We start from the raw sequence: 24,630 nt of genomic DNA, 5'->3' as shown, positions 1-24,630 counted from the left end.
AGTTTTAAGCTTTACTCTTTTCTTGGCCTGTCTTTGATGCTTTTATGATTTGCCTATTTTTGGCAAGTTTTTTAAACTTGCTGTATAATAATGGATTATATTATCTATAATTATTTATAAATCCCAATGGTGGCATAAAGTTTTAATAAGTTACCTACTGTTTAAAGCTAAAACCACAATATTCCTTAAATAAGAAAGCCAGAATGAATGAGCTTCAGTTTTCAATGTATTTAATTAGGCAGATCTGTTGGATGCAAGAGGTCAAGTGAAGAATATTTACTCCATTAAAGGTACTAATTAACTAGATGTTACTGATGAATTGGTCAGCATGTCCACTGGAATTATGGATGTGCCTTTGTGTGGCCTCAAATAGAAGTTACATTACCTATCAGAAAGGTGAATTCTTTGGGATAACCTCTGTCCTTTGTTTTGATAAGTCTTTCCGTGTATTGATGCACAAATCCAAACATGAATATATCTCTCTCATACCAACCTATCAGTTGGTAATCTCAAGATTCTTTCCTTATACAACGTTTTCTTTGTTTGCTTTGCTTTGTTGGTAGGAGACGTACACAGAGATAGCTGGAATGCAGAGGTTTGGGGCTTTCTACATGGATTACTTGTACACAATGGAAAGCACCAGTGGCAAAGGTACCTTTTTTCCTTTGTTTACCCTGTTAAATAATAGAAACAAAGACTTTTTATGCCCAGATGGTCCTTGACCAGCTGTCCTCTAACTTACCTTAGATTTACCATCAGGTACATCGTTAAAACGGTTTCATCTTTATTGATGTGTTTGAGATTAGCTGTTGATTGTTGGTGTTCTTCCTTTTTTTTTTCCCCCCTGCATAAGTAATCACAATGGTATCTTTTATAGTCAGTTGCTAAACTGAAAATAATTCTTTTGTAGCAGTGATGAAGTTCATAAAGTATGATGTCTTTTCTTTAAAGTTGTTGTCATTATTGACTTTGGGAAAGAAAAAATCTTTCGAGAAACCCTGGTTGAAGAATGAAGTTGATCATCTGCTTGGTGCAGAAGATGAAAAGGACTGTCATTTTTTCCTATGAAGAAAAATGCAAGGATGAGAGATAGTGGAGAGACTTAATCTTTAAATATACATACCTGAACAATTTTGTGAGCAAATATTAGCCTAGACCATGCACACGTAGATATTAGCTAATTCTAAGTAATTTCTGAGATTCCTGTCAATTCTCTCGTAAATCTGAGACAATACAGTGGATTCAATGCAGTAAGTATATCTACTTTTGTGAGTGTCACCAAAAGCCAGGACAAAGGAGTTATTGTATATATTTTTATACAGATATTCTTATCATGAATTGCAATGTGATTTCCCCCCACCCCTGAGAAGATTGTCACCTACAACTGCTGCTCTGCAGTTTTATTGCTTAAATAATGCTTTCTTCCCCACCTGTGTATTTGTTATCATGAACACTATTTCTTTGGACATCTGTTGGGAACTTCTTGCTATTTTGTGACTGAACCTTTATCTGTCCTTGCTACCTAGTCCAACTCATCTGGGGTTTTTTGTGCGTTGTTGTCGCTATGTAAGAGAAGTCTCAACTCCTAATGTTTTTGGTTTTTGGACTTGTTGAACATGAAGTATAAAAGGAGTAGGAAAGAAAAACTTCCAGTTTGGTTAGAGGATGGATCGTGCAAAGCTTATAAGAAATAAATGATGCTATTGCCTTTGCTAGTAGAGGGATACACTAGGTAATTTCACAGTTCTTTCCTGGCCCTGAGGCTTTCCTCTCTGTACAGTGAGCATGATGTGAAGCTGAGCAAATGTACATTAAGTCTACTGCAGTCTACTTCTGGTTTTAATAAAGAAATAACTGTTTAATTGCATGCAGAACTTTTACATAGAGAAGTTGAAGACCTAGGGTAAGCCTTACCTCCTTTTTGAATTTTGGTATAGAAATTTGAACATGCACAGACTATTTGATTATGAGGAAAAATTGGTTTTGTGGAGTATTTTGTCTTGTTTCTCTGAATGCACAAGGAATGTAATGACATATCTTTTTCTGACTGTAACTAACCCTTTTCGGAAATTGTTGAACTCGGAAACACTTTCTTTTCCTCAAGGCCAGGCTACTGGTATTTTCTGACTACCTTTTCCCCTCCTCAGCTTCTCTTCTGTTTCTTTCAGTTTGCTTTCTCAGGGCCTTGGCTTTTATTTCCTGCGTCAGTCACCAGGAAAACACCTCACAAAATGTAGCTTGGTTTCCTATCAAGCCTTGCTGTGTGCTTTTATTTCAATATTACTCCTCTAATTTCAGCTACCTGATTACATAAAAAATGGAGTAATTAATTTTTAAATTAATGGTTTAAATGGTTGTTATAGCTCTAGAATCAAGAACTTAAAGCCTTAAATTTTCAAATAGTTTTGTTCCTCAGAAAAGCAAATGTGACACTTTCTGCTAGTTATTTTCTAGATAATTTTTCCATATTGCAAGTCAAATATGTAATTATTAAATAGAACGTGAACAAAAGGGTGTAAATTATTTCTTTAAAATGAAGGTATAAATACCTCAAGATTTTGAAAACAATATAAATCTTGCTACATTTTTAATGTGGTGTTTATATGAAAGCATTTATGTAAAAGTTTACATTTTACTATTTCTTTTTTTGACATTCACTCTGTTTTTAGTTACAATCAGTGCACACTACCTTCCCCTAAAAAAAACCTAACTCAACTTAAGTTATAGGAGGCAGTTACTGTGATTGTAAGATTTTTATCTGTCAAGGCAATTTTGGTTTGACACATTCTTTGCACCTTTAACCTTTCCTGAAGCATACGATTACTGATTAAACCACAAGTGCCTTCTGGATAACATTAACCTCAGGAGTTTCATCTGTCACTTATAGAAGTGCATTAATCACTTGTAGTATTTTGAATGAAAGCAAGATAGATAGTTATGCACAGTAGTCTTCTTTTGAAATTCTGCTTGTCCTTCCCTTCCAACTTTATTTTTCTATTTTTTGCTTTGTATTTCAATACAAAATGATGATTTCCCTGAAACATTGTGTAGCCTATCAGTTCCCTGATCACTGATTTGCATGACCTACAGACCTAACGGGGTGTACTTTTGAAGTTATGTTTTGTTTATAATGTGCACCTATCTATTTTGGTAGCAAGTTTAAAATGCAGCACTCTGATTTTAAGATTTTTTTTGTCAGTTCGAACTAGACATATGGTTTATGGAGAGTTGAATACTTAGTGATCAGAAATTATTTTCCTTTATGCATCTGTGAAGTTTAAAAAGTAATCTGTGATCACCTACTTCTGTAGAACCAATAGGTTTTCTATCACACTCTCTTTGTACTTAGTTAGAATTAAAAGGAACTATTCCAGAAAGTGGTTTGTATAAATTCTGTCACTTTGGTATATTATTCATATATATAATACATACAAGTGAGCCTGGTTTTTTACTTTTGAAAAGGTAGGCTGTTATTACTTCTAAAGGCTTTTGGCCTTGATATTTTTTATGTGAAGTTATGGTTTTTTACGCTTCTTGATAGTGTTCATCTGAACTGGATGCTGTGTAGAATTGGGAGGACAAAAATGCATGTTAACTGCATATTAAATAAAGCATACCCTGACAGCAGGCTGTATGCTGGCTTTTAAAAAAAAAAAAAGTCTCTTTCAGGATTTATTAAAAAGGTTGTAACTTCAGTTCCATCTGAAGATTTGAATAGGCTTTATAAGGCAGTATCTTTCTGTCCTTTTTTCTTTCTTTTATTTTTCTTCTCAGAAATGGTAAACAAAACACCAAGGGAAGCAGAGGCTATAAATGCTCTCACCATCAACTTCTGTTGGGCTTTTAGGGACAAAGTTAATTGAGTGTATAGGCCTGTAAAGGCCTGCAGAACATTAGGCCAGCTCTGCGTCAAATTCTGCATAGTCTTTGTTTATTCAAGGACCTTTCTCCTCACCAGTGCTTAGAAGCAAGAACATTTTATACAGTATGATTTAAACATAAGGGAAAAAAACCCTATCCTTTCTTCCTTTTCCCCCAAGCTCACTTGCCCCATTAAAAAGACTGTTTTGAATGAGTACAGTAAAGGAGGGAGGGAAAAGAATGTTCCCCTGGAGGGTAAAAGACGACTAGGTTCCTCTTGGGCAACCAGAAATAAAACCTGCTTTCTTCCAGTTGGTTTAAAAGTAAGATTTGCCTTGAAGTTGTGAAGTGCACCATGCCAGGCTGCTTAACCACAAAGCCTCAGCTACTTAGAAGTTGACAGATCCTACATCTCTTTGACAAAGTGGGTAGGTCAACTGTCTGCAGCAGCTGCAGCTCCCACTGCCCAGTCTGACAAGCTGAGCTTGTCTTGCCACTTATGTTAGTGTGGACAGACTGTGTCAGTGAGGAAGATGGTATAATGAGAATTTGGAATTGTCAGATTTTCCTGTGGTTTTGCGTCATAGTTCTCTACAGGTGTGTTTGGTTTGTTACTGTAACAGAAAGGCAGGAGGTTATTAGATTTATGCAAGGAAGTAAGTTGATTTGCATCCAGGCATATGGGTGAAGAGAGGAAGGGGTGGAATCTGTCTTGCACTGAGTAGGTGTACAAGATCCACATTGGATAAGAGCTTGGAAATCACTTGAAAAATACTGCTGTTGAGAAGGATCATCATGGAACAAGTCAGTCCATTGCTTACACAGCCTTTGGTTTCTATGGTGTGACTTGATCATGAGTACAAGGAGAACATATCAAATGGACAGCTCTGCAATTGCAGATGTGATAAATTGTGGAAACCATGGTGAAATTGATGGCAATGGCTGTGCATTTCCTGGCTTTCCTATCTGTCACAGCTTTGACCAGGTGGATTATGGAGGACTGTGCTATCTAAGGAGTATGCGCTATCCAGATTCACTGAATGAATTCAACTGTCATCCTACAATTTTATCTCAAAACTTTTTCATTCTTGTAGGTTAAGTTGTCTCAGAATCCATGTGATCTTCATGCTTATTTTGTCAGACTGTTCATTTGTGTAATGGTTAGCAAGACATTTAATGTTTAGTGCTTGCGTTAAAGCAATGAAGACACTGTCAAAGGGATGATTTATTAGGAAAAAAAACCTGAGTGAAATTCTGCAAACTAAATATGTTAGACGGGTGAGGGTATTTTTTTACGAGTCATATGTAACAGGAAAACTTACGCTTCTGAAATTTGCATAATTTAACTTAAGAATTTCTATGAAGTATGTTTAGAGAAATATAGTCATGCTGTTTGATAGCTGATGAGTAGCCTGTATACAGTGAATGTGTGATTTTGGTCTACCTCATTACCCTACATCTATATCAGAAAGACGATAACTATAATTGGTACATTAGTTGCCATTCTCAGCACAAAGGTTAGATCTTTTGGATACAGAGACTAAACCACCCTTTTATGTCTGTGGCGGTTCTTCTAAAAATGGTCTGAGACATAATGATTACGGAAGCTTTCATTCTCGCTGCCCATGCTTTACCTCATTGGTGAATGGAAGGAAGGGTTTATCTTCAGTTGTCAGTCTGGTTTATGACAATACAAGTGAGTATGATTCTCATCACTGTTCTAGCCCGTGTAGCAGCAGCTAGCATTTCAAGGGCCCGTATCTGTAGTTTCTTCACAGCACACCTTTTCCTTGACTGTTTGGGATGGATATCTTTGTGATAAACTGTAGAAAGTTTTGAGCAGCATGGCTGTCATTGGCACCTGGCGTTAAGGTGCCACAGAAGTTTGGACACCTTCAGAGAGTCCCAAGCTTGAGAGATACAGAGTTAACGGAAAGGTTCCTAAGTTGTGCTGTGCTTGGAGGTAAGGCAGAATCTTGCCCTGTTTGCTCTGGATTAAACAGGAATAATGTTTCTTTAAACATGTTAAACCAGTCATGGTATATTTATGTGTTTAATTTGCATTTTTATATTTTCTGTATATTTATAAGTCTGTGATCACAGGATTTGAAACAAAAGTAGCTGATAAATTTTGTTATGTCCAATTGTTTCATGTAATTTGTTGTTATTTGTAAAACTTCTTGTAGTTTCTGGGAATCAGCAAGACCTTTCTTCAGTAAAGAGTGAAGATTTTGGAAATGTTAAGGAGATGTCTACAAAATGCCTCATTGTGGGCCCACTGAATCTTCGACTGGACAGCAGTGCGGTACACCGGATAATGAAAATGATAGTTTGTGCTCTGGAACATGAATATGAGCCATACAGCAGAACTAAGCCAGGTTTGCTCCTGTTGCATATATGCAAATATACAGAATTAAACCAGACCAAATTCAGTGCTCTTGAAGGTGCAACTTCCAAATAGTTAAACTCCAAATCTGTCACCGGATTTTATGAGTCCAAAGAGCAAAATTTAAAATAAAGATGAAATTAATCGCAATATCCCCATCAGTGTTGGATATACCTCTGAGATAATTTCAGACACTTTGGAGGCCATTTGTTTCAATCACAAGCCTCTTGTTGAGTAAGGAGGGCTTATTTCATTGACAACTCTAGCTTAGTTTTGGAGTCTTAGAGAAGGAAGTATCCCTGTTGGTATGTATTTATTAGTTTGAAATAATAGTTATACAGGATAAAAATGCATGGAAACAAGCTATGGTAAACTAAGATGAGTTTCTGAGAAAGAGCTATACAGATTTCAAAGTAAGGAAAATCCAGTTACGATTGCATTTAGCCTTAGGTAGAACCAGTGTGGAATAAAATTATTAACTAGGAAAGGGGGGGAAAGCTTTCCATTTTTTGCTAGTCCCTAACCATTTCTGAAACAGCAACTGTAGGAGATATTTTATATATTTTAGTCAAACACATGTAATCTTAATTTATTGTAGATATTATGGATGGAAATAGAACTATGCCAAGCTCAGAAGAAGTAGCATCATTGGAGGAATACATTCCCACTCGACTTACGACGTTCACTGTTCTTAAGTGTACAATTATAATCCCTGTGGCAGAATTCAATTTACTAGACCACTTGATGCCCATAATCATGGGTGAGAAGGTATGTACACACAGATATTTATTCAGTTCTTTATATCAGCATGTGCTATTTCATATAAATTTTCTCACTGGGCTGTTATTCCATGTGCTGGATGTATTGCTGAGTTCCAAATCAGTTTGGAGCCCATGAGCCTTACCTTCAGATACTTAAGAGGAGTGGTGTGTGCAGTGACTAGCTAGACTTGTAAACTGAAGGTGTCATATAGCGGTAGGACAAAAGAATTTGGAAGAAAAAAGATTTTTAAAGCATCAAGCAGGTGAAAAAGAAGTAGCTCTGACTTGAAGTTTTTTATGGAAACTTCCGATCAGAAGAGTACCTGTTGTCATTTTGCCATGCAGGTCTTCCCAAACTTGGTCAAGTCTGAAATCTTTGAATACGTAGGCTCAGTAGAGACTTCATAGATGTTAACAGCCAGCTCTGTGTGTACTAGTTCCAGCCAGGATGCCAGCAGGACTTTGGCTGTTACTGAGCATTTAACTGCTGAGTGACTAGCTCAGAGAGCCAGAAATGAAATTTCCTAACCATCTTAATTTGTTTTATCTTCTGGATACATGTAGTATAACTCCAGCTAAAGAATCCTGTAGTGGTTTTATTCCTATAGGACTCCTTCTTCAGTGCACAAAGCTGGGGTACTGTAGGGATGAATCAGTGTTTTGTAGTGAAGACTTGCAGTAGGTTTACCTCTTGTGGCAGAGGCTGGAAGGTATTTTATGGGTAAGGGAAGGGACGGGAAGAGGAGGGAAAAAAAATCGATTCTTGATTGAGTTCAATTTCTAGGAATTTTTATCTGATATTTAACACTTCCAATGCATTTCTCACAAGTGGACAGTAAGTATATGTTCCTTGTACTTGAGGATGATCTTTTTTAGTGGGATGTGTTTTGCAGAAATTCTCAGTATCTGTGGTTCCAATTAAAGCAATGGGACTTAGGCTTTTATTTGTGAAGTACTTTGCTATACTACACATTCATAAACTGGCATTCAAATGGACTTCCAGAACTAGTGAATTATTTTTGTATCAGCCTTTCTTTTCAATGATAATTTCTTGTCTAAAATGGAGATGAAGTTGTATATTCTGAAGGTGTTGTGAAAGTAACCTTAATTAGTATTTGTGAAGCATTTATATGTAAGAAAGGTGAAAACCATTTGAAAAAGTTGCGTGGTGTTGGGTTTTTTGTTTGGTTTTGTTTTTTTCTCCCAGAGGTGGATTTGAGTAGAATTACATTATGGAAGGCACAATGACATTAAATTATCTTGATAATGTAATAGATACCTGCTGACTAGGGGAGCGCTGTCTAACTTGTGCTGTATTTTCTTATAGAATGTGCTTATTTACAGCATGTTTGTGATTTAAGGTTGTATGTGTATGCGCAAGAGGACAGAAAGTCTTAGTTTATGGCATTTCTTATAGTGTGCTTGTATAACCATTGTCATTGGTGAAGTGAAATACACACAACATACACATTAATGCTTCACTTGGATCTCTAGTCTCTAGGCTGCAACATATATAAAATTTCAAGCATGTGCCATTTATTCAGTGAGTGTGCTTAAGGAGTGTGTATCTTCTTCTTAAATTTAGACTGCTTGTCTTTTCAGTTAAGCTGGCTGGCGTGAGTGAACTGGTGACAAATCTGTTATCTCTTGATGTATTAGGATACATTCAGAGGCTTCTAATATTAGAAAATGGGATGTTGCCAGGTGCCTAGTGGGAAGCATTATTTCCTTTCAGCCCGGAATAGCCCAATGAATTGTGGTGCTTTTCACCTTATGGGCATGGGCAAATGGTATTTTTATAATGGGAGAACAGCCCCATATTTATTGTATGTTTGAGGCAAACAAGTTGAATTCAAGTGAACTTTTTGGTTATTTATTTTTTTTTTTACTTGGAGTTTCAATTTACATTTTTTGAGTGAAGCGAAGCCTATTTTAAAATAATAGTAATTTTGAATTTTAGATTGAAAGTCATACATACATCAACTTATTGTCCTATTTTGATACAAGTTTAATAAAATTTTTAGATTCATAGAGTAATTTGGATTGGAAGAAATCTGTGGCGATGATCTCCAGGAGTCCAACATCCTGCTCAAAGCAAGCCCAAGTAGAGCAGGTTGCTCCAGGGATTGTCCAGTCAAGTGCTGAATTAGCTCCAAGGATAGAGATCTCACAAAAAGCTTTCCTGTAGAGCTGCTTGGAGTTGCCTGTGTTTCAGCTTGTGTCTGTTGCCACTCGTCCCCTCATGGTACACCTTTGACGAGTCTGGCTCCCTCTTCTCTGTACCCTCCCAGTAGGTAGCTGTAGACAGCAGTAAGATCTCCCTTTGGCCTTCACCAGGCTGAATGACTCCAGTTGTCTCAGTCTCTCCCAAAAGAGAGCTCATGTGCTCCAACCCCCTAACCACTTTGGTAGCCCTCCAACAAACTTATTCTGGTATGTCCATGTCTGTCTTGTACTGGATACAGTACTTCATGTTAATGGATACTATGAAAAATACAGTTGGATGTGTAAAATTGCGGTGTTTATTTTTTTTGGAATGGCATCTTCTTTTGCTGAGATGTCTTGCATGACTGTGAATACGTAATAATATATGATATTGTAAAGGTTAGATCAGCATGAGTTTATGGTGATAGTGCTTTGGAGTAAAAAATGTAAACAAATATTTTATAGAACAAAATATTTTGACTTTGCATATTCTTGTAGTGGGTTGACCTTGCCAGCTGCCAGATGCTCACCCAGCTGCTCTCTCTCTCCCCCTCCTCAACAGGACGGGGGGAGAGCATGGGATGGGTAGAGATGATAAAGAGGGGGAGATCACTTACCAATTACCATTACGAGCAAAACAGACTCGACTTGGGGACAATTAATTTAATTTATTGCCAATTAAAATAGATTTGGATAGTGAGAAACAAAGACAAGAATCAAAATAACACCTTTCCCCCATCCCTCCTTTTTCCCAGGCTCAACTTCACTCCTTCATTCTGTGAGTCTTCTACCTCCCACCCTGCAACGCAGCGGGATGGGGAATGGGGGGTTGCAGTCAGTCCGTAACAGTTGATCTCTGCCACTCCTCTTCCTCACACTTTTCCCCTGCTGCAGTGTGAGTCCTTCCCACAGGCTGCAGTCCTTGAGGAAAAATCTGCTCCAGTGTGGGCTCTCCACAAGGCTGCAGTGTCCTTCAGGGCATCTCCACTTGCTTCAGTGTGGGGTCCTCCATGGGCTGCAGTGTGGATGTCTGCTTTGGGTGTGGTCCCTTCCACAAGCTGCAGGGGAATCTCTGCTCCGGTGCCTGGAGCACCACCTCCTCCCTCTCCTTCTCTGACATTGCTGTTCATATTGCTGTTTCTCACTTTTTTCTCTGAGTCCTCTTAGCCTGTGTGGCGGTTTTGCCCTTTCTTAAATATATTTCCACAGAGGCGCCATCAGCTTGGTGGATGGGCTCAGCTGTGTCCTGCAGTGGGGCTGTTGCAGCACTGGCTGGAACCAGCTGGAACCAGCTGTTCCTGGCATGGGGCAGCCCATGGTCTCCCCTCACAGAGGCCACTCCTGCAGCCACCCTGCTGCCAGCACCTGGACACCTACACCCAAGACAGTTCTGGATAAAAAGTTTATACATAAATTTTAAACTTTGAAGAAATTATTTTGAAAAGATTTGAGGATTCATATTATAATGATCATAAGGCTATGGTATCTGTCAACAGTTTATTACATGTAGACTTGCTTGTGTGTGTGAAGTTGAGAATATGTAAATATGGTAGATAATACGTCTGTAGTATAATAATTGCATGGGTTTTTTCCCCTCTCCCTTAGAACTTAAGTGGACTGTTAAATGCCGCAAGCTTCCAGCCCCTGCGGCCTTTACCTTCCATCCGAATTTTGGTGGATAAGGTTAACTTGGAGCACTCAGTGCCGATGTATGCTGAGCAACTGGTGCACACAGTCAGCAGCCTCGGCCAGCCATCCGACAACCTGCTTCATTACTGTTATTCACACTGCTATCTGAAGGTAAAAGAAGGCTTGAGATCTGTTTCTTATTGCAGTATGCTGAGAAAAAGTTAATATAAGTATAGATAATCCTAAGTGTTAGCGGATTTCTTGGGAGAAAGTTTTCAGCTCATCTAAAAGGGCGTAAACACATTTCACGGAATGTCGTTGAGATTGCTGCTTCTGACCTGAGCCAAACGTTTTGTAATATGAACAGAGAACTTCACATGAGGAAACTACACAGACTGAAGCCCCAAGGTCTTTGTGGCAAGATTGAGTTAAAATAACTTGGAAAGAAACCTTTCCCGTCTTCTAGGATGACACTCATAGAATATGTAGATCACAGTGAATTACACTTAGAAACTTGATGGGATGTTATGAGGAAACACCATCACTTCTAGTAGTATTGATAGAGCAGCGGCATGATAGTGAAGGTGTGCAATCAAAAACTGTTGCCAAACAATTTCATTTTTTTTCATTGTAAGAGGAAAAACCTCAGAAAGTTCTCAGTTAAAGATCCATTATGTGAGAGGATTTCTTATTGTGAGTTTGGGGGAAGTTTAAGAAGCTACTGAAAAATTGCTTTGAGACTAGTTACCATCTGCTGAGATTTTCACTTTTTCATTCTACTAAATCTCAAGAGAAGTTTTAAAACAGGCCTTCCATCATTTTAGGATGTGCTCAGGCAGTTTGAAACCTTTTGGATGCTACTAAAATGTAAATATTTACTACTAGTACTGTTAATTTTGCTAAATTTTTCAGTTATCCTTTCAATTCCGTGCCGATATCTTAATAGAGATTTAAACAATGAAATTCTTACTATCTGCATAAAACAAACTCTGTCCCAGAACTGCATGGCAAACTTTCAGTTTTCTGAGTGACATGTTTACCTTCTGTCACTTTTAAAGTGATTGGAATGGCAATATTGCAAGTCATCTATGTTTTTCAACTATTCAAAAAGTTTTTAGCAACTGTTTGATCAGTGTTTGCAAAATGTGGACTTCAATTTTGAGTTTTATAGGGTTTATTTGCTAGCTTTAATATAGGCTGAAGTGTTCTGTTCTTATGTGAATGGTGGTACAGCATGTTAAAAAGTCAACTCTACAACCATTTGTTTTCCATATTGAACAGGGAAAAATCATGAAGAATAGTTGTGATGAACCTTTCTTTAGATGCTCTTAGTAAGAAAAGAAGCTTTGAAGGGAAGCTTCTCATTTCCTTCAATACCACTTTGTTAGGCCAATGTTGTTATTACAAAAAGTGAGTTTGTTTATTTTATATGAAAGGCAATGTGCAATCTGCAAATTTAAAGGATATAGAATAATGTATTTTAGTTGACAAATTATAATTCAAAATTTTTTTTAAATTCAGCAGAGTGTAGTTAACACTTATTTTTTTGAGCAAAGAAAATATTTTTATATGTATTCCTGTTGGGATGTTATTTTAGGTAGATTTTTCTAGTTATGTTTGTTTGGGGGGAAAGGGATTATCTAAAAATAATACACGATTTATTTCATATTTATTGACTATATGTAAAAATGTGTATGTTATGTTATAAAAGTAACTTAGAAGTGATCTAATCGTGTGATAGTATACCCTTTGACCAACTTAATTTGTTTCAGATATTTGGTTTTCAAGCAGCACTGACTTCTTTGGACAGTAAAGGATTGTACTGCTTCCCTGTTCCAGTTGTCCCCTCATTCAATACTGCTGCTTATGGCAAGCTGATCAAGCTTCCCAAATATTGGTGAGCATTAAGCATGTACAGTGTATTTAAGTAATGTACTTAACTACTTTGCGTTTCTAATGAATGATTTAAAAATGCCAAGTTCCATATATATCCCTAAACTTCTCTCTCTTCTATCATATTCTACTACTAAGTCTGTTATCATTAATAGATTTCTCTGTAAGGATAGCTGTTAATAAACATTTTAGACACTTGTTTGGTTGAGAGAACAGACTACGTGAGCCCTGTAATAAATGGCTTTCTTCTAGACCTTGTAGAATTCTGTGAACCAGTTTCCATTCTTCCTTGAGTGGATACAAAAGCTGAAGTTATACACTGATGGCAAGCTTGATGTGTTTAACTGAACAGGTCAGCTCTTTCTGTTTTAAACTCAACCAACTAAAAAGCAACAAATGGGGGGGGGGGAACCCAAAACACCCCAACCCCACAAAAAGATAGTCTCTACTAGACTTTTATTTCTGTTACTCACTGCAGTTGGAAGTGTTTTAACATTGTGATCAGATATTAAGCTGTTTTTAGTAGTTCAGATTTTAAATGCAAACACTTTTGTTCTGAAAACAATTCTGTGCTTTATTATGAAATGAGCTATATAAAAAAAAATTTAATGCTATGGAAATTCAGTATTTAAATTTAGCTCTACAGGTTAAATATTGTGATCAGAAATGTCAGTGTGTAATAGTTTTTATTAATAAATTGTATTTATAAAAACTATTTTCAAGAAAATGTGTTTTGGCAATACTTGGGACAGGACATTAGTTTTCTTTATCCCTCATTTTGAGTAGTAGCTGTCTGTAATAGTACTTTATGACTAAATCCATACAAAGAATCTTACATAAAATGACAAGATAACAGGAAAACAGGTTAATGTGTTAAATACTTTGGCTTCAAACATTCTGTGTTATATAGCTAATTTGTAACATTCATTTGTTTGTTAAAGTTTAATGGATTATTAAAAAAAAAAAAGACTATGGTTGCTCTTAGTGCTACATAAAGAATACACTAGTTTTTCTCTCACAAGTTGTGATACCATGTTAAATATAAGAGGGTTTTAGCATAATCAGCACACCACCAGGTGGTAGCAGCCTAATTGACTTTCTCATATTTTCGATCAATAGTTTACAAAAGTACTAACCGCTTCAAATGAATTGCTGTTCTGTTGCAGCGTTTTGCTAAAAAAAAAAATAAATGTTACCAGGATAACCCATAATCAGCACTAATCGGAGTACTTCAGTACTGTGGTAGGATTGATAGCCTTTCCTGACTTGACCTGACATTTAACACTAAGCTCTGGTTATTGATCCTTGTTAGTAAACTGTAGAAATAAATTAGTGTTTAATGGTAAACTTAAATTTATTTACTACATTAAAAAAATCCATGGTTAGTTGTGCAAAATAAAAAAAATTATTTTAGAGATGAAAAATAGTTGGAAAAATCTGTCGTCTGACAAGTTCATGGTATTCGAATGCTAGTGCTTTCTCATGAGTACACTTGTGCTCTCTTTTGTGTGTGCTTGTGCTCGCTGCGCTCAATCTCTTGCTTGCTCATGCTTGGTTTCTCATGCTTTTCCGCATGCACCATTGCACGCTTGCCATCACGCTCTGTCTCATGTGTGCATGGTCTCTCTCTCGTGCATTCTCTGCTTCTCTGTCATGCTTTCTGTCTTGCTCACTTTCTTTCTCTCTCTCTTAAAAATACATTGTATTACAATGCATGCCCAGCTGGAAAATAGAGTATGGTAGACTAATAACATAGAAAAATGAAAATGAGCAGTAGTTTTGGGGAGTGGAGGCAGGGGAATGGTCCTGCCTTAAAACAGCAAATCATCTATCAGCATTTATTAGTAGATCTTGTAAGACCAACACTTATTGTGGTCTGGTGTATTTTAAAATAATTTTAATAGCTTTCTCACTTTTTTCTGTGATATGATATCTTTCTAAGGCTTATTTATTTATTAACAGTGTGAAATAATTATATAAAATTAACTTATTCCAACAATTTATCTAAACTAAGCAACACCAATTTGTGGGTAATAAAGTAGAAAAACAAATGAGTACAGCAGCAGCCCGGTTAAATGAAGTGTAGTTTGAAGTGAATAAAACTCCAGATGAAACGCATCAAATAGCACTTGAACTAAATCGAAATCAGCATGAGGACTGAGAGCTTCATTGAAGTCATGCAGTGAGTGAGAATTAGTCTGCTAGGATAACCTGGTAATGTCATTAAACTTAAATTCAGTCGTCCCCCCCCAAATTATACCACCTGCTTTATTTGGATTTTTAGACTTCACATTCCAGAGTTTCTTAAAGTACACACATCTGATGCTACATGTGTTCTTCTATTTCTTCGCAGAAAATATATACCACAGACCATACCTTTTAAAAACAAAGACATTTTATGAACTGTTATGGAATCCCTCAGGTAGTATGTTTTGAGTTAGCAGTGAAAATCTCGACTTTATTTCTGACATAAATCAGTAGAATAGCTTTCTTTTCTAGTTTCAATATAATAATTTCAAAATGTATACGGTGTATTACATACTGTAGTAATATTTATTTTTTAAAACTAGTTGATAAACATTGGTAGCATGTTTTAACAGACAAAATTTCAGCAACATCAGCCTAGTAAATTCCAGTAAATAACCATAAATGTTACAAAAGTGCTGTTTCATTTACCTACTAGATTGATGTCTGTTTTAATTTCAGTTAATACACTTTCTTCTTATAAAAGAAATGTGCTCAAGCTCACTGGTTAACTAAGTCTTGGACATCTTTTAAATTGTATAGCTAATCTATTTTTATATGAAAGTAAAAACATCTGGTCTTTTGTTTTTGTCAAGCATAACAAGATGCAAAATACAATGTTAATGTCAATATTTTACAACTACTTTATGTAGTGTTGCATGCCAGATTGTGAAGCAGCTTTCAAGGCTTTCAGGAGGATGTCTAAAAACAACTGAGAATTAGCAGAATATGGTTAAAAGCCTAGAATGAATGACAAGAATGTTTATTGCCAAACAGAAATCTTGAGAGGAATTAACTGATTTCTTTTTTTTTTGGCTACAATGTCTGTGGTAACAGATGAGGCAATCTAGTGTAAGACGCTTTAATGTTATAACCCTCTATCACTTATAAAATACCACTTCATTGTACTTCTGAAGAAAATTAAAGTAACATTAAAGAATATAGATTCTGAATAGACTTCCTTTATTTTTCTGATATCTGGATTGATAGTGAAGTGTCATCTGTATATTTTGAGCTAGATATTGGTCCAGTTATGTGTGTCATTTTATTGCTTTTCTTCTTTTCTTGACCCGTCTTCTCTAAATTCCCTTCTTGTTACAAGTGTTCCAGACTCTCGTTTTCCTTTATCAGGACTGTGGGAAGGTTCTTACTTACTGTCTCCACCCATGACAGCTTCTGAAACTCTAAACACTGGTGAAATAAGGTTATAAACGGAGATGACATCATCTATCCCTGAATCCTTTCTATTTGGCTTCTTGGTCCAGTAGTCTACTTTCAAGGGGTCTGTTTCCTTGATAATGAGTCTCCTCTTTCTCATTTTGAGACCAGAGCAATAGCTGCTGGTTTGCTGTCTGCAAGGAAGCACCAGTATAGACTTGACTAATAGCTGGTCATGTTAAGTTTGAGTGTGTGAATGAACCTTTTATGAACAAGTTGAGGACCTGCTGGCTAAATTAGTATCTAGGATTTCATGGTCTGCACTTTAATTATTAGAGAGTACAAAGCAGTTAATTGATTGTTCTCGAATTGTTACTCTATCAGAACAAAAATCTGGAATAGAAACTTGCAAGTAGATCTAGATAATTACTATTAAATAAAAAAAAATCTTTGAGAGACTAAATGGATATAATTTTTGCAAAGATTCTTTTGTTTGTGCTGTTCTCTGCAAGTACTGTCTTAGGAAATAAATTTCAGCTTAAACATAGGCAGTGTGCTAATATTAGTCAAGCAGTTTCTGATGAGGAAGAATTCTTGACAACATGAGATTTGGTTTGTTGTCATTGTGTCTCTTTCCTTCAGTGTTTTTATTGAAGAGCTAATCATTACTGACAAAAGCTGACAAAAGTTTAAAATTTGCTCTGCTGTTAAAGGAAGTCACATGTATCATATGCTGGGCACCTCAGCTGCCCAGAGATATGATGTCACTTTTCTCACTTGTGAAAGCTGTGGATTACAGTCCTGACATAATTATTTTATTAGTATGTGCCCTCACAGTACTGAAAGATCAATACGGAAATCTAGATACAGAGATCCTCACATGGGAGATATATATGTGTATTTTCTGTAGGCTTTGGTTTTATGAACCCTTAAGAACATTTATATAATATAGCTGTTCTTAATATTTCAACACAGGTTTAGCTGTAAAGGTAAATATTTACTATGTCTCTAGAATCTGTTACATTTACATTAGATTGGCATGTTAGGTCATAACCTCCTTTTGGCTAACTATTATACAATGATATTGAGAAACATACTTTGCCAGCAATGTGAACATCAGCATTTTGTGTCTTCTTACCTGACTTCCTAGCTTTTATTTTGACTTTGTCACTGTGTAGTTGCCAAATGCTTGCTTTGTACACATAATTTAGTTTAACTTTTTTAATTTCTAACTTTAATATTAACATTGCAAAACTTGAGGATTCTAAAGACCTTGTGTTATTAGTTTTTAGGTTTCTGCTCAAACTTTTGTTACTGTAAAGGTGTTTGTATTTTTATACAGCTTTACTTCTGTTTTCTTCCGCCATGTATCCCCTGACAAGGCAAACATCCCTCTCTTAAAGCCATGTAGTGGTATGCCTTACAACTGTATTCTTATTGACAGAATTCATCGTTAGACTCCTCATACAATCCAGTAAGGTCATTATAAGCTCCAGTATGAGTCAGGATGTGCACCTGCTCATGTCTGGTTTATGGGTCATCTTGAAAAATTCTGTGTGCATTTAATGGTATCACAGTGAATTGACCAGAGTGAGAGCAATTCATGTTGATCCACAGGCAGTGTGGTATATGAAGATCTGGCTGCTTGCACAGTAAGAAGTTCTTTGGCAAGGAAATTAGCTCCTGGTGACATGGCCTTTACCAACAAGGTACTACTGTGATGACAGTAGGAGATTTTAGGATTTGCTGCTCGCTGAAGAGAGGATTAAAAGTATATAATGGAGGATCAGGTGAACTATCTGTCTTTTTGTTACTTTTTTTGATTGAAACATCTTAGCAAGGCATGTCCAGTGGAGTAATGCTGCTTAGAACTAGAAATCACAGTAGATTTGTGAGCTTCAGTCATGAGATGTAGCCGTCATGCAGTTCAGTGCAGTTGTGCTAGTAAGAGGCAAGTGGACCCTGTTGGCAGGAAACAGAGCCAGATATCCACAGACTGTGAACATTAGATCATAAATCTAGGAAGTTTTCCAATAAATTGACACTTGGGTCTTGATTTTGGCAGCCTGTTTTATTGACTAGTCACAGTAAATCAAGTGTAATGTCAATTTATATTGGGTGTGGATTGTGTTTCACATGGGCAGTTGAGGGGCATGCTCGTTTCCTGGGTCAGAAGCAGAAACAGGTTGAAAACACATGAAACTCATTTTGTAGCATTCAGTTGTGACTATTAGTTATGTCAGTAATTGGATATAACTGCCAGATGAAAATTCAGGGTATCCTTCGAAACAGAAAAGATCTGAGATTGCATACCTGAACAGATGCCATCAATGTATGGGACAGGAGAGAGTTTCAGCCACATCAGCATAATGTGAGTTAGAGCTGGCATGTGTAAAAACCTGTTTGAACTATTGAGATATGCCAGTGATATGGGCTGTGCAAATGCAGACAGAAACAGTCATTCTCTTGGGTTCTGCAGAGGTAGCTGTGTAGAATTGCCTCAGATGTGAACAATCAGTCTAGGGAGTACTCTGAATTGCTTCAGCATTGTGTACTTCTCTGCCATCACCTAGAAAATTCGTCAAAGAACATAATACTAAATTAGATTTTTTTTTAATTTATTGGTAGCTGTTTTTGGTATGGCTTTGAGTAGCGAATTTGACACTTTCAGAAGTTTGGTTTACTGTGCATCTTTGTGTGTGTTTGAGGAGTAGGTATGTCAATATATCATAGCAAATTGTGAACAGTAATGTACGGTGATTTAACACTTAATTTTAACAGGAGAATGATTTTTTCATTGACAACAGTTTAACATATCTTTCATTATAAAAGTGACAGTAGGCCATGCTTGTGTATAAGAGCGAAGATGCTTAAGGAACTTGTGTGCAACTTTTTCTAATCTGCAGTGATACTAATGTATCAAGTTTCAACATGAACATTTTCGGCCACTTTTCAACTGCGGTCTTCTGGAAGGAGCTCTTGTTGGTTACTGAGAACAATCCTCTGTCCAGGAGGGGTTTTGCATTCTCAGTACATGACTTGCAGCTTGATTAGTGTGACTACAAATTAACTTCAGTTGGAAACCTCTAGCTTAATTTTTTTTTAAATCAAGTCCAGATCTAATGTTACTGCTTCTCAGCAGATGTGGCAGGCAGTGTTCAGCAAATCTGTTAAAAGTGCACTTTTAATCAATGTAAATTGGAAGCAGTTGTATTTTTTAGTATTGTCTATGAGGAGGAAATTCAGCAGAGTTGACAGTAAAGGGTGGTCATCTGTAGTGTTTCCAGGGTAGTTATTTAAACTAATTAATTGTCAAGGCTCTTCAGTGAAAGTAAATTAAGCCTATTAACTAATATCTGTCCAGGGAAAGTGATTGCACATGGTGAGTACTTTATCCTGGTTGTTGTAACTGTTGCCATCAGTATTTGCTGGCATTTGTACCAGAAACAAGCAAATGGTATTTGTTTCAAAATGTATAGGATTTTCAGGGTTAAAGCCGCATTTTGCTTTACTTGAGACTGGTGAAGGGTATGAAAAACTTATTATCTTAAAGCTGAAGTGCTGTTATGCAGCATAAATACTAAAGAAAATTTGAATCCCTAGTATATATTTCTTTTGTATTGGATGTATTTGGAAATTCTGTTTCTCTTACTTAGTGTTACCACTATCTGTAGAAAATATCTGGTTAGGATTTTCAGTGATACTCTGTTATGAGGCTTTACCCATGTAAACTCTGGCCAGAAAGATCCACCAGTGGCAATTCTTCACACACAGTGTTTGTCCTTTATTTCTCCAGAATTTTGTCTGCAATTTGGTGCCCCCCCCCCCGCCTTAAGTGTACCTGTGAATCAGAAAGAAATACAGTCTCTGAGCTGGCATCTATACTACTAACTAAAACATTCCAGAAACCAATCTGTGGCCCTGAGGCCTGGTGGCCTCTTGTGGCTCAGTTCATATCCACATGCCTACCTGTAGCTTTCCCTTCCACTCCCCAAAGGGGGGGGGGGGGGGGGGGAGCGGAATTAAAGCTAAGAAGGATAAGGTCAGGCTTCAGACTGGGGACAGCTTCTGGTATGCTTGGTCCATTCAGCATTGTTTGAGAAAGTGCCAGCTGCTGTGGCCTGAGACTGGCAGGGAGCAAGCTAACAGGTAAACAGTATGCGCAGCTACAGACTGTTACTGGAGCCTGTACTTGGCCTTCCTTAGTTGGCAAATAAGGACGTAACCTGCTTGAAACTTGCACCCTGAAACTGAAGGGCATGGAGGTCAACTGTGGTGTCATCCTGCTAGCCAGCCCCATTGAAATGTTGGTTATTATGTAGGATTTTGGAGGAGTGTACTTTAGCGTCGCAGTTGCTCTCTTACCTTTCACTTTTTTCTTTGCATCTTCTTTTTAAGAAAATACCATGGGAGTTGATAGGATTGAAAGCACTGTTTTAAAAATTTGTAGTTGTTAAATACAATAACTTGAAGAAAAAATTAGATTCTCTCATGCATTAAGACTTCTAGTATAGTTCCCTATAGAATTATGTTTCTGAAATTGTATTTTCACCTTGTGTACCAAATAATTGTCCTTCACCAAAGCTGTATGTTTAAAGGCTTCTTGAATAAGCTATATGCTTATTGAATAAGCTATACAGCATTGCTGATTTTGTTTATCTTTTTATAGTTACCTTCATTATGCTTATGGATCATTGTTATGTTGCTGGACAAGCTGTAGCATATCCTTCTTTGATGCTGTAGAGCTTCACTTTCAAGTGGTAGGCGTCATTTCCGCCTAGAGTGAGGTACCAGAAACTCTATAGTCTTAAATTATGCACCTATTTTTATAAGTGTGTTAATGTGACACTCAGTTGAATTTAATAACCAAGATAAATCGTGACTAAAAACATTTTATTAAAAAAGAAGCTGTATTTATCTTCACTTTGAGCAACAAATCAACCAAATATAAAGGCTTATGTACATGTTTGCCTGTTCAGCTGTCCATAATACATTAGCAGCTTTGCTGCATCTGTATTCATCTCCAGGTAGGAGAAGCATACTGTTCTGTGTCCAGTATAATTTGTTTGCTGTATTCTTCTCATGCTTGTTCCCTCTGGGACCCAGATGTGCTTTTTCTTTTCTATGGGAATAGTCCTCCTCATAGATCAGGATCTGTCTTTGGTTCTAGCCTAAGTGTTTGTGTATTGTTTGTGTAGAAGGAAACATCCTCACCATTTTTCCTCAAGCACTTTTATCCTAGTTGTCTATAGCTTTTTATTTTTTTATTATTATTTCTTTAGCAATGCCTTTTAAAAGAAAGTAATTTGTCAGCTGTACATACTGAGGAACAGGTACTGTATTGAACATGTGCTAATGTTTGGACCTCCATTGGGCCTGTATATTTGGTAGGCATTGTCTGATTTTCATTAGGTTTTGATCTTCTAAAGGACATTGGCTCCCAGTTTCTGAACTAGATTTTTTAGTATGACATGTTTTGGATGAGAATGTTAGAGGGCAATTTGAACAAAAAAGGAAGAACAAGAGAACAACTGAGGTCAGGCTCATGTGGGATGAGGCCCTTAAACAGTAAACTATGAGAACAAAATCTGTTTATCAGAACAAGTTTGGAAATCAGTTATACCTGTTGCAGGTGCTTCTGATATTGATGCAAGAAATGGAAAGGATTATGTTGGTTAAGACACTAATACAAGAATTGTGGGTTCATTTTTCAATTAATTGGAATTTTTATCCATTATAACATAATGTTTTTTAAACAAAAGCCTGCAGGGTTTTAAAATAAATTTTTAATTAGTTTTCTTTGCTGATGTTTAACTAGCTTTTCCTTTGAGTTTAATGACTGATTCCAAAATGAACAATCGAATAGAAGGAAATATATTTGGTAAGCATGATTAGAATGTTTGTTTGATAGTCAAGAAATGTGCATACACATGCAGAATGACAGAATTAAGAATCTGGTTTTTGTATTAATTTTTAAAAGAAGGGAAAATGGAAATGGAATTGTTATAATGCTGTCACTGGCTTAGTCTCTTGCTCTGGAAGTACGTGTATTTGTTATACTCTAACTTTTATTTTGCATACATCTTGGATTTGGCTATGTACATATATTACGGCAAGAAAATATTTTTCTGACGTTGTGTTTTACTGACAGTATCTTTTCTTTAGTATGTGTGTATATGATAATTTTGATGGTCTTGAAGAATCACTAGGGCTTGTGGAGTTTTTAAGTAATGAAATAGATGTAATGAGACTCAGTGAATAGACCAAAACTGAACACAAAAAAACTATATCCATAGAATCTGCTTCAAAGCTTGTATTATTTTTGAGTAAAGAACGGTATAAAGCCAATGTCAGAGTCAGTGCTTATAATGTTAAATTTAGATTTAACAATAATTGTAGTCTTTGAAGTAAAAAGTATTATGCATTTACTGAGATTTAATGTTTTGCTTTAAATAGCTTCTGATATCCTTTAAAATTCTTTTGAGGTTGCTAATTAATGGGGCCACAATATAATAATTTTAACAGTCTTTATACTTTTTGCTGTTACGCAGTGTATACATGTGAATCACTAGCATACCTTGTCCATTCATGTCCTTGCTGTTGATGATACCCTTGATCCATCCTTTGCTATATTAAAGGCTTTTCTGGTAATGGGAAAAACAAAACACCCTTTCCCCCTACCAGCAACTTCCTTTTGATGCCGTCACTTCTATCTTAAAGGATACTAGAATTGGCTTTGGGGGTACTTTCAGGCAAGGAAGAGTGGAGTTAGGTGCTTTTATTTACCTTTCTGGATTTAATAGAATTCAGTAGTTGCCTGTGAATACAGAAATATGGCTTTGTTTCTTTTAGTCTTGTGTACTTTCTGTTTGTGGCATCTCCACTCAGTGCAGTATTTTAGTTCAAATATTTATTTTGTTTTAGCTAATGCAGACATGCACCTTCTTACCTCTCTGACCTTTATGGTCTAGCTATTAAAAATTTGCTGGAATTTCAGACAACCTTTTTTCTCTCACTGTAAGTGCATCTTTTTCCACCAAAAGATTTTGTCTGTTTATGAAACAAAATAAGCAGTATGCAAAAGTATTTAGTAGAAGAAATTCACAGAAAACCCCAAATCCTAACCAACTTACCTTTTTGGACAAAGTTTCTTATTTAGATCAGTTGTTAGCGTTTACTTGAAGTTGGGGTTGTGTTCAGCTCTTGAATCTTTAGTGGAGAATTTGAAACTGTGTTAGTTCCCAAGAAGATCTTTGAACTTTTCAGGGAGGAAACAAAATGGGAGGTTTGTGCTTCTTTCAGTGAGTTGTGGTCCTTCTTCTAACAACTTTGCAGCTGTTAATGATCTTCAAGAAAAAGAATTAGGCAAATTTATCTACATTTGGTCACTTTTTTCTGTTTCACACAATTTTCAAGGGAGTACTTAGAGGTGAGTTAAGACTATGTATTCAAAAATGGTATATGTGAGAAATTTGCAAGGGAGGGTGGGAAAAGGGGTGTGTATATTAGTGTGTATGGGTTAGATGTAAGTGTTTTCTTTCTGTTCCCATTGTCAGCATTTCATTCCACACCTATCTTCGTCTTAATGCTCTAGATATAATTTTATTTTTCCTGACCCCTACTTCAGTTTCCAAGAGCAGGCTGCTCTGTGGGAAGGCAGTTCCCCAAGCCCTGTTCCACCCCTATGGCTGCTGAGATTGGATTACACTGTGGTATCCAAAGCAATGATACCAGATTTACAAAAGCTACAAAAAAAATGTAACACTTGCTTTGTTTAACAAACACAGGTCTTTGGTGTTTGGAGGTTTATGGCCACTAGCAACTTACCTGGTTAGCTCTGGTGGTTTTGGTGGTCTTGCTCATCTGTGGCTGTTTAGTTACAGCATCCCCAAGTTCCAGCTGATTCCCTCCCCCTGCCTCTCTGCCCCAGGAAACTATCATTTACCAGGAGGTAAATGATAATGATTGCATTTATTTTGGTATTGCTGCTTTTCTGAGTAGGAGCTAGTTCTTCTGAAAAGATACAAGGCACAACTCAAATAGTAGATGTGAAAGTGCTCTGCTTCTGGCATGATTGCCTCTGTACTACCTTCATTAAGCCAGTGGTTCCCTATGGAAAGTGCTTGCTTCTTTCCGGACTTCTTCCTGGTTTTTTGTTTTTGGGGTTTTTTAATATGTTTTGATCTTTGGTCAGTGTAATGAGTACCGATTTTTCTTATGGTACTTATATTTGGTTCTCGTTGGACATAATGCAGCTAAATGTCATATCCCTTCCCTTGTCTCCACTAATATCCACAGTTAATGACAGTAAGATTCCTAGATCCAAGTAAAAAGTTACAGACCTTCTCGCAGAAGTAAAGAAAGAATAGAAGTTTAAAGTGTAAGTAAGAAAAAATGTCCTGAATTGGCATCAATGGCATTCCATGAGGAGAGTTTCTTATCCCTTGTTTTCTGATTTCCCCTACACACCTTGTGGAGTTCTGAAGATGCAGT

General features: G+C 36.7%; 1 protein-coding gene across 1 annotated transcript in view; it reads left to right on the top strand.

The window, feature by feature from the left end:
* VPS13B (vacuolar protein sorting 13 homolog B) overlaps positions 1–24,630 on the top strand; it is a 484,683-nt gene that overhangs the window by 76,665 nt on the left and 383,388 nt on the right. Inside the window, exons 12-16 of the mRNA XM_050892705.1 lie at positions 564–651; positions 6,048–6,239; positions 6,846–7,015; positions 10,819–11,013; positions 12,615–12,739. Of these exons, the coding sequence (XP_050748662.1) occupies positions 564–651; positions 6,048–6,239; positions 6,846–7,015; positions 10,819–11,013; positions 12,615–12,739 (770 nt within the window). The remainder of the gene's footprint in view (positions 1–563; positions 652–6,047; positions 6,240–6,845; positions 7,016–10,818; positions 11,014–12,614; positions 12,740–24,630) is intronic.

The sequence above is a fragment of the Gymnogyps californianus genome, chromosome 2, assembly GCF_018139145.2.
Source record: "Gymnogyps californianus isolate 813 chromosome 2, ASM1813914v2, whole genome shotgun sequence".
NCBI classification, from domain to species: Eukaryota; Metazoa; Chordata; class Aves; order Accipitriformes; family Cathartidae; genus Gymnogyps; species Gymnogyps californianus.
The sequence above is the reverse complement of the archived record's forward strand: the minus strand, read 5'-3'. Positions and strand labels throughout refer to the sequence as shown.